The sequence below is a fragment of the Lithobates pipiens genome, unplaced genomic scaffold (assembly GCF_037356315.1).
Source record: "Lithobates pipiens isolate NorthernLeopardFrog02 unplaced genomic scaffold, aLitPip1_a1.2 Scaffold_13, whole genome shotgun sequence".
In the NCBI taxonomy this organism is placed as follows: domain Eukaryota; kingdom Metazoa; phylum Chordata; class Amphibia; order Anura; family Ranidae; genus Lithobates; species Lithobates pipiens.
The window spans coordinates 215,853,382-215,866,701 of NW_027507718.1; the positions used below are offsets into that span (position 1 = coordinate 215,853,382).

General features: G+C 38.4%; 1 protein-coding gene across 4 annotated transcripts in view; it reads left to right on the forward strand.

Annotated features, from left to right (window-relative positions):
- PSD3 (pleckstrin and Sec7 domain containing 3) overlaps positions 1–13,320 on the forward strand; it is an 857,533-nt gene that overhangs the window by 587,759 nt on the left and 256,454 nt on the right. The window contains exon 1 of one of the 4 annotated variants that reach the window (XM_077476204.1): positions 5,847–6,237. The exons of the other annotated variants lie outside the window; for them this stretch is intronic. Within the exon in view, the coding sequence (XP_077332330.1) occupies positions 6,070–6,237 (168 nt within the window). The 5' untranslated portion in view covers positions 5,847–6,069. Of the gene's footprint in view, positions 1–5,846; positions 6,238–13,320 lie in introns of those variants that run through there. 4 annotated transcript variants of the gene reach the window in all.

Genomic DNA, 13,320 nt, shown 5'->3' on the forward strand with positions numbered 1-13,320 from the left:
GCTAGGGCGGAAGCCCCAGTCCAGTGCTGAGCTAATAACAGTGTGTTTAATAAACTATCAAACAAATATTTTTATAGATTATTTATTAAATGCCATTGTTAACGAGCTTGTACTCAAGGAAATGTACTAATTGACTCAGCTGTTTCTGCTGAGCTTTTGTCTTGCCAAATTAGACTTAATAAAATTCACCTGCTCAGTAACATGTAAATATTATGCAAGTTAATACCAGGACACTCTTTCTGGTATGATTTTTTTACTTAGAGAAAAAATCTGGTTTCAACTATCCATTCTGTAAAAATGGTTCAGCAACAATAATTGTATCTCCTTAGGCAGGCCATACATGGGTCGAATTTCAAAAATCTTATCTAAGAATCTTAGATATGATTCTTATCTAAGAATTAGTGGGCTGCAGCAGCAGCCAATTTTCGTGTGGCAATCACATTTGAGTTATCGGACATGTCGGAAATTTTTTGAAAAACGAACGATTTATTAATCAATGATGGGAGAATCGTGCGAGAAATATAGTCGAAAAAGAAATGCGCATGTGCAAGAAAAGGAAATTCCCGGAGAGAAAAGAAGATTCCCAGCCACAAAAATTATTTTCTGTAGCAACATGAGGTGAAATTAAAGGCTTGGCTGGCCGATTTTCGAAATCGATGGTGGCACCGATCGGATCACAAAACACAAAATTATTTTGAAATTCGACTATGTATGGCCAGCCTTAATCTTATAGGGAGACTCTAGTCAGAGCAAGAAAATTCTCTTTTCTACTGACAAGTTGAATAATTTCTGCAGCCCTGGCCTTGATTTCACAGCATAGTACTTAGATTTCTTGACAAAGTGTTACCGTTTTCTGATAATTCTGATTTGTTTATCTGAGCACCAGTAGATCTCTTTAGTCTATCATTCTTGGAAAATATGCATTCAGTTGAATTGGATTTCCTTCTTTTTCTCTAAATTAATTTGCACGCTTGGTCATAATGAGTGTGTGTGTTCATGAAGCAATTGTTGAAACAAACATTTAGAGTTGGTATGGGGCTCCCATGTCTAATTGCTATCTTGTGGCTAATAGTGGCTAATGTTAACGTTCAGTTATTTTATTTTGAAGTCCATCACTGCCTAAAATCAGCCTGATCGCCGTTTGTTGAGTAAATAACTAGGAAATCGTACGCCAAGGGTGTGAAATATGACACTATCATGATTATCATAATTCAGCGACGAGTGCAGGCAACTCCACTTCGATTATAATTTGGAATTTAAACTGGTTTTCAGAGAGTGATGGCTATTTAAAAAAATATACAGAATAAACAAAACTGTAGCATTCTTTAAAATAGATATGAATACTAAATAGACTTCGGGATTACCCCAACCCTTAATAAAATAAGTTTGTAGAAGCTATCTCTGGTAATGATGGGGATGTATATTTGAGATTTCATATTCTTACTGGGTTGGCAGTTGAACTTAAAAATGTGTTAAGAGCATGGGAATGTTAGCATGGGGAAGAGGGAGTAAAGAGAGCAGTGAAAGGGAGCCGGGGGGGGGGGGGGGGGAGTGTGGAGGGGTAAAGGTGCCAAAAGAAAGGGAAATGGATGAAGAGTTTTGAAGGGAGAGGGGGGTAGAGAGTGGGGAAAAAGGATGGAAGGAAAGAGTGCTGAGAGGGATGTCAAACTTGGTGAGAGGCAGGAAGAGAGTAGTGCTGAAGTAAGGGAAGAAGGAGTGCTGAGAGTAAGAAGAGAAGAGCTTAATGAGAGTCAGGAAGAGAGTGGTGAAGAAGTAATAGAGGAAAGAGAGTGCCAAGAGGGATAAAGAGCTTTGTGAGAAGCAGGAAGAGCATGGAGGAAGGGTAAAGGGGCCAAGAGAGGGCTGAAAGGGAGAAGGACAAAGAGCTTTGTGAAAGGGAGAGGGAGAAAGAGTGGTGAAGAAGTAAGGGAGGCATGAGAGCCCTGAAAGGGAGATGGAGGAATAGAGTGGTGGAGTGGAGATGGAGGAAGAGATTAGTGGCATGGTAAGGAAAGGAAAATAGTGTTGTAGATGAAGGGCAAAGGGAGAAAGGAGCTGTGGGAGTGTGGTGCCCTGTCATGGTGTAAAAAGGCAGTCTGGAACAGGTTTTGTAGCGAACTCGCACACTGATGGTGCAGAGGTAATCAGAATTAGGGTTCAGGGCTCCACGCTCTTGAGGGGGCCCATGTGTGGTTGCAAGGAAGCAGCGAGATAGGTGTGCATGTCTGCACGGTGCTGTCTGGAACAGGACAGACAGAGGCCCAAGCCTGAGAGATGGAGCAGCAGGGAGCTGCAGGAAAGAGACAAAGAGGTGACAGAGGTACAATGTTTGTGCATAACTACTGGAATGTTGTATTAGATGGTCATGAGGAGCAAGGCAGGAGGCTTGAGAAGCAGGGCTGCCAAAGAGAGCCAGGAGGCTGAATATGGTTAATTTCATATTGATGGTGGAAACCTCCAGCAGAGGAAGCTGATGAACTTTTCTTTCTTGTGCCTCAGTAAAAATGGGCCTACAAGCCCTGAAAAGGCATATCTGGCATGGACTGAACTCACTGGTGAGTGTTACATTTGAGTTAAACAATCCCCACGTTGTCACAGAGTGCACATAGAGGGAAGGAGGAGGAAAGAGAGTGGCATCTGTGAAAGGGAGAGGAAACGTAGGTGAACAGGGAGGAAAGTGCATTGTATTTGGATAAGATAGAGAGTGCTAACAAGAGATGAGGAGCAGTGTAGGTGAAGGGGGAAGAGAGGAAATAGGAAAGTAGAGGGAGGGATCTCTAGAACGCAAGAAAAGGAGGTAACAGTAAAAGCCCTCTAGCCAACCAAAATTGTGCAGTTGATAGCTATTTTTGAGGCCTGCTGATTATAAGTACACAAATCTAGAGCTACAACATGTAAACATATGATTAATTCTATTTATGTATTGTATATTTATAAACACGGTTAACTGAATATGCCTACCATTAACTAAATATGCCTACCAAACTAAATCCTTTTCTACCCTGCGTTTGTTTTATCACCACATGCTTACCTATACACTTTTCTTTGGTTCTCTTGTAATACTTGCTGTGTATTGAATGGAAATGCTTCTACATGTGGGCTGTGTGCCAGGACTTTTCATAATTTGACAAGGGGAACACCAGCACTACTTTACCGTATGACATGCTAGTGTTCTCCCTGTCAAACACTGATGGCAGAGGGAAGAGCCATCTACTTGTTTTCACTTTTGATGCTTTGAAATGTCAAATTATGTAAAATAGTCACAGCTTAATGCTTTATCACCATATCACTGTAAAGTGTGTACTTGCTTTGGTAAAAGTAAATAATGGTTAAGATCCCTTCATGTTTTTTTTTTCTTTTTTTGCTGACAGTTTTCCATCTGGAAAATTTCTCTTTGTTTCCTATCTTAGAGAAACAGCTGAAATAAGCAGAAACAGCTGAATAAGTCTCTCTAAAGTGAGGGGAAAATCTCCTCTCATCACTGAAAAGGATGTGCCCACTGGGAGATTTGCCCTCAATCCCTAGTCCTAAGATGACTTTAAAATTTGGTTTTCCCATCACTTTCTGTACTGCAGAGAATGCTCACCAGGACAAAGAGTAGTGAATTTCCCCAACATGGGAAACAAAGCACAATAAAATCCTGAGGTTATACCATTGCCCTACACTAACCATTTATACATATACTTTAAATAGCATGCATTAATTATCACAAGCTTCCTGATTCCATTTTTTGTGATTTTGATTCAATATAGTTTCATAGTGGGTAAGGTTGAATGAAGACACTAGCCATCTTGTTCAACCTGTGGGGAAGTATGTGTGTTTGTGCTTTTATGTTTTTACCTCTTACCATATTCTTGTATATTGTGTTCAATACGATGCCCATCTAAAAAGTTTTGAAATTAGCAACACTTCCTGCTGAAACCACCTATTGTGGAAAGGAGTTCCATGCCCTTACTACTCTAACAGTAAATAACCCCTTACACAGTTTAACGTTAAACTGCTTCTCATCCAACTTCATTGAGTGGCCATGTGTCTTCTTGAATGACCTGAGACTGAATAGTTTCCTCCCAGTGTTGGAATCACCATTAATATATTTGTATGTTGCTATCATATCCCCTCTTAGGCATCTCTTCTTCAGGGAGAATACGTTTAATGTTTGTATTTGTCCCTCATAACTGAGGTCAAAAGGACCCCTTATTAGGTTTGTTGCCCTTCTCTGGACTTTCTCCAGTTTCAGCACATCCCTCCTGACAACTGTTGATGAACTGGGTGGCATCCTCAAGATGCAAGCAAACCAGAGTTTTGTACAGTAGTAGAGTTATAGTTTTAGCTCTTGAGTAAATACCCTATATAATTGCATGCTTTTGCTGAATCTGTCCTCAACTAGGACTCCCAGATCTTTTTCCCTGTGTATAGGGTACGCTTGTATGTAGACTATGGAACTCTTGGACACAGGTCTTCTCTGTTGAGTGGACAGATGTACTACTCCCGAAAGCCAAGAAGTCCTAGGTTAGAAAACAGGTGCCAGGAGATCCTCTATTGAGGTTTGAGCTGTCGGAGATGGTCTGAAGGACTAATCAAAAGCCAAAGACCAAGGTATGGGGCGTAAGCAGTGGCACTGCTGAAAAGAGTGTCAGGTGGTTTGGCATTATTTTGTCTGTTCCCAAAAAAAAAAAGATAAGCTCCAAAACAGACATTTTGACTAACATGGTCTCACAAAAAAAAAAAAAGTCTTAACAACACTTAGGCCGCGTACACACGGGCGGATTGTCTGCCCAACTTAGTCCGCTGAACCGTGTTTCAGCGGACAATCCGCTCGTGTGTGGGCTTCAGCGGACTTTTTCAGCGGACAGTCTGATGGACTTTGTCTTTCGGAATTTCCGTAATTTTGTCCGCTGAAACTTGGTTTTGTCCGTCCAAACTTGGTTTCAGTGGACAGTCCGCTCGTGTGTAGGCAAGTTGGACGGACTAAGTATGGCGCATGCTCAGAAAGGATTTACACGGCCGAAGGTTGCATTGCAGTGTATAGGACGTCGTTTTTCTAGTCCCGTTGTACGTGCTGTACACGTCATCACGCACGCTTTCAGCGGACTGTCTGCTCATCGTGTGTGGTCAAGTCCGTTCATTCAAATTTTGAACGGACTGTCTGTCGGATTGTCTGACGAACTTAGTTGGGCAGACAATCCGCCCGTGTGTACGCGGCCTTAGTTTATACTCCTAGATCACAATACATTGCTACTGGCTTACAAAAAATGGAGAAACAAATTTGACATTTGTCCATAGCAGCAAAGTTTATTCTCCAAGAGCCAGCATGGGTTTTAGGCAGTTGCCGTTAATGTATTTAATTTTTGTGTATTCTAGTTTTTGTAACTCAGTCCCATTATGTAGGATAAGGATAATAAATAAAATTACAGAGAAACAAAGTGCTTATCATGTATGCACATTACATCTAAAAAGGCGAAAGGGCAGTTCAGCATACATTTTTATTAAGTCACATTCTCAGCTAATCCAGCTAACCTTTTGGAATCCTATATAACATGGAAAGGAATTTAGAGCTTCCCTGCTTTCCATTTTGCTTTAGATTGAATAGAGATTGACAGTCTTCTTAGCAACTGTATTTGTGATATCTGAATGCAGACACTGAGCTGGCAGCATAAGAGTTATAGTAGTGTTATTTGGAAAGCAATTAATTACTTGCCTGGATAACTGCCTCTGCTTGCTGTATGTAGATTTAGGTGTGTGTGTGTGTGTGTAAGATACAAAAGAGGGGGAGTGGAGAAGAGGCTGGATTTCATTTTTTTTCTAACTTACTGCTAGTGACGTGAGATATGCCTGGAACGACCAGGCAGAATGAAAACAGTAGATTTGAAGATGCTGGCACAAGCAGCCTGATGCATCCTAAGCAAGTGCTGATCAGCTCTGTTTTGCAAGCTGTACAAGTAGTGTTCATTTAAGGGGTCATCAGCTGTAAGCAGTTTGCAAAGGAGGAAATAGTGCCTTTCCGCACCTCCTTATTTTCCTTGGTTCACTGCACCTGTTCTCTTCAATTCCTAAACTACACCTTTGGAAATGATTGGAGTTAACAGCGTCCAAAGCGCCAGCAAGGTGCGGGTAAGAGCCACAGGCTCCGTGAAATATGCCCGAGAGGAATCTGCCCGCCGCCAGTCCCACAGGTCAAAATCTCTCAAAATCTCCCATTCTTCTGACTTTTCAACTGGGCACGTCAAAGAGAGCAAGGTATGTTAACTTGCCTGCAGGCATTGCATTATATTATTTTATATATTTATCATATATAATATAATATATATATATATATATATATATATATATAATATAGCTATAGATATATAACTCTCTCTCTCTCTCTCTCTCTCTCTCTCTCTCTCTCTCTCTCTCTCTCTATATATATATATATATATATATATATATATATAGATAGATAGCTATAGAGATATATATATATATGTGTGTGTATATATATATATGTATCTATCAGCATATTTTTTACTTGTAGATTTTATATATAAAAATGTGTGTATTATTCCTAAAGATCTTAAAGCTTTTAGCATTTTCCTGTTTATTGCAATGTACAAACAGGTTTGTTTCCATCATGCTACAGCTTCCTACGTTAGAATTATCTGAATGAAAAAAAAAACCTTCTGCTTTCTCCCCCACGTTTGTCCATTGTGCTGGTGTGAGAGTCTACAAATCTTGTGTCTGTGTGTTGTCTCCCCCAAAGCCTGGTGCATTAGTTTTACTAGAGATTTACTAATTAGTAGATGTCACAGCTTTGGGCAGATAATTATGGTACATTGTAGATATGAGCAGAGAAATATTCCCTAGAAGAGATGAAAAAAATTTAAATGAATTGGAGATTTGTTAATAGAATAAAAAAGACACACACCACTGCAGGGGGATGGACGGGGGCTCTCCTCCGTGTGTAGATGCTGCATGTGCAGACAGAATGGTGAATCTTTTTTTCACAGGGGTGTTTGAACAGTCTTGAATCTGTTCTGGTTACGTCTGCACACAGAATAATTGCTGGTCATGTTAACAAGCAGGAATACTGGTCTAATTAGGGTTTCTATGCAATCTAGAGTCATGTATATTAGGGGATAAAAGGAAGATTTCAAATAATGAGATGGAATATGAAATCATTATTGGGTGTCATTGCATGCAAACCAGAGCTCCTCCCTACAGTTTACTCTAGCTATACATGATAAAACCAGACAGTTATTTTGTTACTGTAATTTGTATTAATGCATTTTCCTTTTTTATTGTTCGCAGTATTCTATTTTATCAAACATGAACGCAAATGATAAGAAATATAATTGCATCATTCTGTATCATTTTATTAAAACTTTGAAATCAAAGGCATTATTATAGAGAATATAATTGCGTGAGCTTAACAGATAATGCTTTGTCTCGCCTACCCTTAGGTTGTTATCTTTGTTAAAACATTATTTTTTTGTAAAGGTCAGCAGTGTCCCCTTTTTTGTACACCATGGAAATAAAATGGCCATTGGGCATGGTGCGATTCTGGCATTTAGTTAAAAGCATTATTGTCACTGAATCATAAAGCCTTATTGTTGCTTCCTTCTGGCAACCACATGGCTCTGTGTGTCACATGACAAAATAGAAACGGCTCCAGAATGTGGACATACAACATAGAAGATACTGATCTTCCTGTTTTATACATAATGTCAACAAGACCGCCACACTGTCTTTGTGTACTAGAGAGTTGTCATGTTGTTCAATGAATTCAAGATCTCAGCCACTAGCTAATAGTTTATTTTGCACAAGCAGTAGAGTTTGTGAGCCATGTAATTGAGTTTTTTATAAGGCAAAGGTAATGTGCAATGTGGCAACCAATCAGTTTTAATCTTTTAGGCTGTTTAACGTTGCCATCTGATTGGCTGCGCTTAGTCATTGTACTTTGTGCATCATCACTGCTCTTGGGACTGTCGTAACAAAAATTCCTGGTGGTGCATACATGCAGTTGCTCGAAATATTGAACCCTGTGCACCCAACTACACATGTACTTTATTTGCCGAACCATGCTTGGCTTTGTGCTCTTTATCAATGAGCAGTCATTTTGAAAATGATCAAATTAGTCATTGCAAGGAATGCCAATTTTTTTTCTATCTGTGTAAGTTTAATGGGGGTATAGATAGTATATATTTGGCTATGAGTATTTTATGTGAACGTATACACTACTTGACGTTCAATAGTTACATAGTTGCTCTGGTTAAAAAAAGTCACAAGTCCATCTAGTTCAACCAATAAAATATTATTAATAGAATAAAAATATTACAAGTATACAATAAAAAAAAAAAAAACATAACTGTATGTGATAGTTGTAATATAATATATTTTTGTTATATTTCACTTATCTTATAGGCAAAGAACTGACTTAATTGACAGCTGCCTTAACAGTATTCTCAGTAGTGACAACTCCTTTGATTATGATGCTTTTTTGCTGGGATGTGCCTTGTTATTCTGCCACCACAGGTGGCAAACAAATAGTATCCTTTTCATCCTTTACCCAGTCTTTTTTTTTTTCAGTATATGTTGTTTACGCTAAGGAAGAAACTAATATCTCATAGGATTAGTAGAAACGTGATAAGCTGGCAAAGTAGTATAGGATCAATTGGACCTTGCTAGATAAAAATACATAAAAACTTAATTTATAACAAAAAGCGAGGACTCTGCGTGCTTGCATTTAAAAGCTGATAGCATGGAGCTTTACCACTCTGCTAATTCTTCAGATTTTTCCAAGAAATCTATCTCATAATGTAATATCATTCAATATACTGTAATACAATGTAAAAGCAGGATCCCCTGTCCCTTTTCTATTACAGCCATAATTCCTAAACCTGTTTAAATCCCAAAAGTAATATTTGTACAAGAAATAATAATTTTATGCTGATATTACTACTGGGGCACTATAAAAATTATTTTTAAAACCAATATTTTTTTTGTACAAGTGTACCTATCAAGTTTTTTGAGTCCTTGACGTGTGTGTTCTAAACACGCCTTCCCACAGATCTTGAACGACAAGGACACTAAGGTGCAACAAAGTCAAAATCTGTTTTTTTTTTTTTTTTGTAATGACAATAAAATGTTCATAATACGTGAAGGTTCTACAGTGATATTTGAGATAATGCATACCAAACATTAATACTTATTTCTAGGTTTTGTGTTTTACGTTCTCAGAACCCTCCCAATCCTCTAATGGTACAAGTTACATTAAAACAATCTAGTTCACTTTCTGAAGTACAGTATCTAAGCTAGGAACAAGTCCTTTCTAAAAGATTGTGCACTGCAGTCTCATCTACTGCACCTTCCTCACTGCACCCCTGTCATTCTCCATAGATTCCCTGCCCTTCTATAAAGGCTTTTGCATCATATGACCTCTGCTTTTCTCCCAGCATGCCATGCAAAGAAAATTACTCTGCTTGCTGTTCACAACATATAGAGTGGAAGATGTATGGAATACCTGGAATACCTGTCCCATTTGTTTCATCCAAGATATTCCAGATCCCAGATCCTAAATAATAATAAAAAATAAATAAATAAAAACATACAACATTACAACTGCCGAAGAGCTGCCCAGAAATGAACATGTATTTTTTTTTTCTTTTTTCAGATGTATGTATTTTAAATTTTTCCCCAATAAAGAAGACCTATAACTGTTCATTTTTTATTGTTTTTTTTTTTTTTTTTTTTTTAGAAATGAATGGGGTCACTGATCATGTCTGCATACACAGCTTGTTTTTAATGACTACAAAATATATTAACTTATATTTATATTGTATCTGTTCTGTAATATAAATGGTAGATTTAGATTTTGTATAATGAAAACACTTTGCAATGCCTGGCCCAGCTGGAGGTGACAGACTGTAAAATGTTAGAATTGGTTCTGTGCCCTACTCATATAATGGAACTGAGGATTTTTTTGTGTGCTGTCTGTTAAGTAAAAACTTTTGGGATACGTGTTCTATGTACACATCCTGAAAACGTTTATGGACCCTTGGAATTTTCTTGATTTCCAAATTGTGATAAACCCCCCCCCCCCACAAATACAGCAACTTTATTAGGTAAAATAATCTAAAGCTGAATCTAGGAATTAGACTTGTTCTCTTCTGTCTAAAGTTGGGTTGTGGGTGGTTCTTTAACATCATCACGTACAGTTCCGGGATATTAAAGCCAGAATTTGTCTCTGGCTTGCCTTAATATTCAATATACTAATACTTCTTTTTATATGCCTCTAGGTTAAACGTGCATTTAACCCTTGCAGTACGGAAAGCCTTGCTACAAGAGTGCATTTTGTCTAATGCTTGGAGTTTGGCTTTAAACTGTTATTGTCTTTCATGCATAAGATTGCAAATCCTCATAATTAGTATAATCTCCATTATTTGCAACCGAAAGAGGTGTTTCTGTTTTAACCATTCTCAGACAAAAAAACAAAAACCCATACTTCTCTTCTTAAAAGAGAAGAGTGTTGTTGTTTTTTTTGGATTCATACTTACCTAGGTGGATGCAGCATCAGACCGATGCTGCAGCTGTCCCCCACCCTCGCTGCACTAAGAACCGAGCCATTGAACCCTGCCGATGGCTCGGTTCTCACAGATCCTTGAGAGGAGCGCTGCTGACTGTCAGTCACTGTCTCTCCTCTCTGCTCCTGCGCTGAGCTGTGGAGGGGCGACTCGCTGAGAGGCTGAGACTGCTCTCAATCAAGGCAGCTGACGGATCCAGACTTGGGAAGTCGGGATGACGTGGTGCCTCGACTGATGGCAGTGGCGTCAGCTGGGAGCGGACTTCAGACTTCTCTCCACTGAAAAACGGGTCACAGGAGTGCAAAACGGATTGCACTCCTGTGACCCAGAGGAGAAGCCCAGCCTAATAAACTCAGGCTAGACTTCTCCTTTTAATAAGTTGGACTTGTAAACACATATTTTATCAAATATAAGATATACTTGCAGGTTAATAGCTTCCTTATAATGGTTGTTTACAACTTGGGAAGGTTCAATGGTATTTCCTTGCACTGATCATTTTAGAATGCCTACTGGAAGTCCTTATGCAGTACTTTATATTTTGAATGTCAGCTCAAGCACTGTTATTGACTATTATGTGCAAATGATTAAGACTTACATTTTAATTTGTGTAATTCCTCAGATATCCTCTCAACTTTAGTCTGAGAAGGATGAAGGCAGAAATATGGTTAATCTGAAAGTATTTATGCACCTTTATTTCATACTATTAGGTGAATGTAATAGAACCTGTTGAAAGTATTTTGGTACCCATTATTTTTTATGTTAATGAGTCTTGTAATCTCTGATGATAGAGATACAGTACATATATTATTTTCAGTAGATTTGGTCTCTAAATACAATCTGATAGCGATGATATCCAGAGTTTATTTTTATATTCAGTACAAAATATCTAGGTAAACTAAAATGTGGAAATCTACTTTTGATAAGTATACACTTCCTCTTAAGGTTCCTATATGTGCACAGATTACAAGCAAAAAAGTTCCTTTTTGATTTTATCAAGATAGCTGGTACTGTTAACGTCCCAGTGGTAAATTACATGTACATAGTTTGGATGCCATTGAAGATATGTTTGATTATCGTACTTATCGGTAAATGTTAGTCTTGAATAACTGTTACCTGTGATAATGTGACAGTTATTTAAATGTTATGTATTAGCTTGGCAGCGCATATTTGTCTGTCATTACCATAGTTGGGGCTACCCACTGTTGAAAAGGAGATTTATTGGTTGGTCTAATCTGAACATCTAGATAATGTTTTTGCACTAATTGTTGACAGTTGATTAAGTGACTGTTAAAAGGTTACAATGACCTGTTACTCTACATCTATTTATTTTGTCTTCTACACAATATTGAAAGCCTTTGCCTGTTTAGGTCACCCATACCTGTCAGATGTGCCCTTTACTCTGGATTACAAAATAGGGCACAATCTCCAGAAGCTAAACCTGTCTGTTATGTGAGCTTTAGATTGTTCATAATCGGACATGGTATAACACTTGCTATAAACAGTAGATTTATTTTACACAGTAGACATTATTAAATTGTAATCCTGTGCATTTGGGTCCAGGGGACTACAGTTTTGCTGGAAATACTATTACTACAATGTGCTGATCTTTTAAATGTACCTGTGCCCAGGCTATGAATAATAAACTCATTATATATATAAATTTAAACAAGCCCTTACTCACTTTTCTAGCTGCTTTTGATGTGAAGTTATTCATTCTCTAAGATCACAGCAAAAAGGTTACATCAAGAAATGTTGTCTCTGTGTTTTACTTAAAGAGGAAATAAACCTATTTATTAAATTTTTTCCTAAAACAGTTACATTTAGGGCATGCCTTGAATAATAATGGTCACAGTCGCTTGTGCTCTCAACTGAACTGTTAAGCCATCAAATGGCTGGTGTCATAACTGATCACATGTCCAGCACCATGGCAGCTGCAGATCAAAGAGAGGCTAATTCCATGTGCACACGATCGGAATTTTGGTTGGAAAAAGCTCTGATGATTTTCCCAATGGAGTTCCGATGGGATTTTGCTCAAGCTGTCTTGCATACGCAGGGTCACACCAGATTCCGACCATCAAGAATGTGGTGACGTATAACACTTGTGACGGGACTATAAAAAGGAATTTCATTAGCCAGTAGCCAATAGCTTCTGTCTTAGTTGAATCTGAGCATGAGTTTTTGAGCGTTTGAGTTGCATACACACAAACTCATTTTTGGATAGGAACTTTTTCCGACCGAAAAATAGACAACATGCTCTCAATCTTTTGCTGGCTGAAATTCGGCCAGCAAAAGTCCAATGGAGCATACACACATGATTGCATTTTCCGACCAAAAGCTCTCATCGTTTTTTGCTGGCCGAATTTCCGATTGCGTGTACGTGGCATTAGATGGTAGCAAAAGATAGGAGGGTTTAGCTGTTCTTCATGAGAGCTGGCAGCCTGCCAAGATTTTGCTCTCATACAAATTATCTTGCTTTAGGTGATTGGGACATACCCCAGAAGCTTGCACTGAAAAATTGTATGTTAGTGCAAATAAAAAAAGTATCATAGACAGTACTCCAATTGGCTCTTACAGAAAAATACAATGCTTGTGTTGTAAATTTTAGGGCTGGGTTGAAACTTGAGCTTCTTCAAGCATGTTTGGAGCATTTTTTATGTGTGTTTGTACAAACGTTACATATGTTTTCCAGGCAAAGAAGCTCATGTACTTTTTTGAGCTTCAAGTGGCATGGATGCTTAGGGTGAACGTCACCCTAGGATGC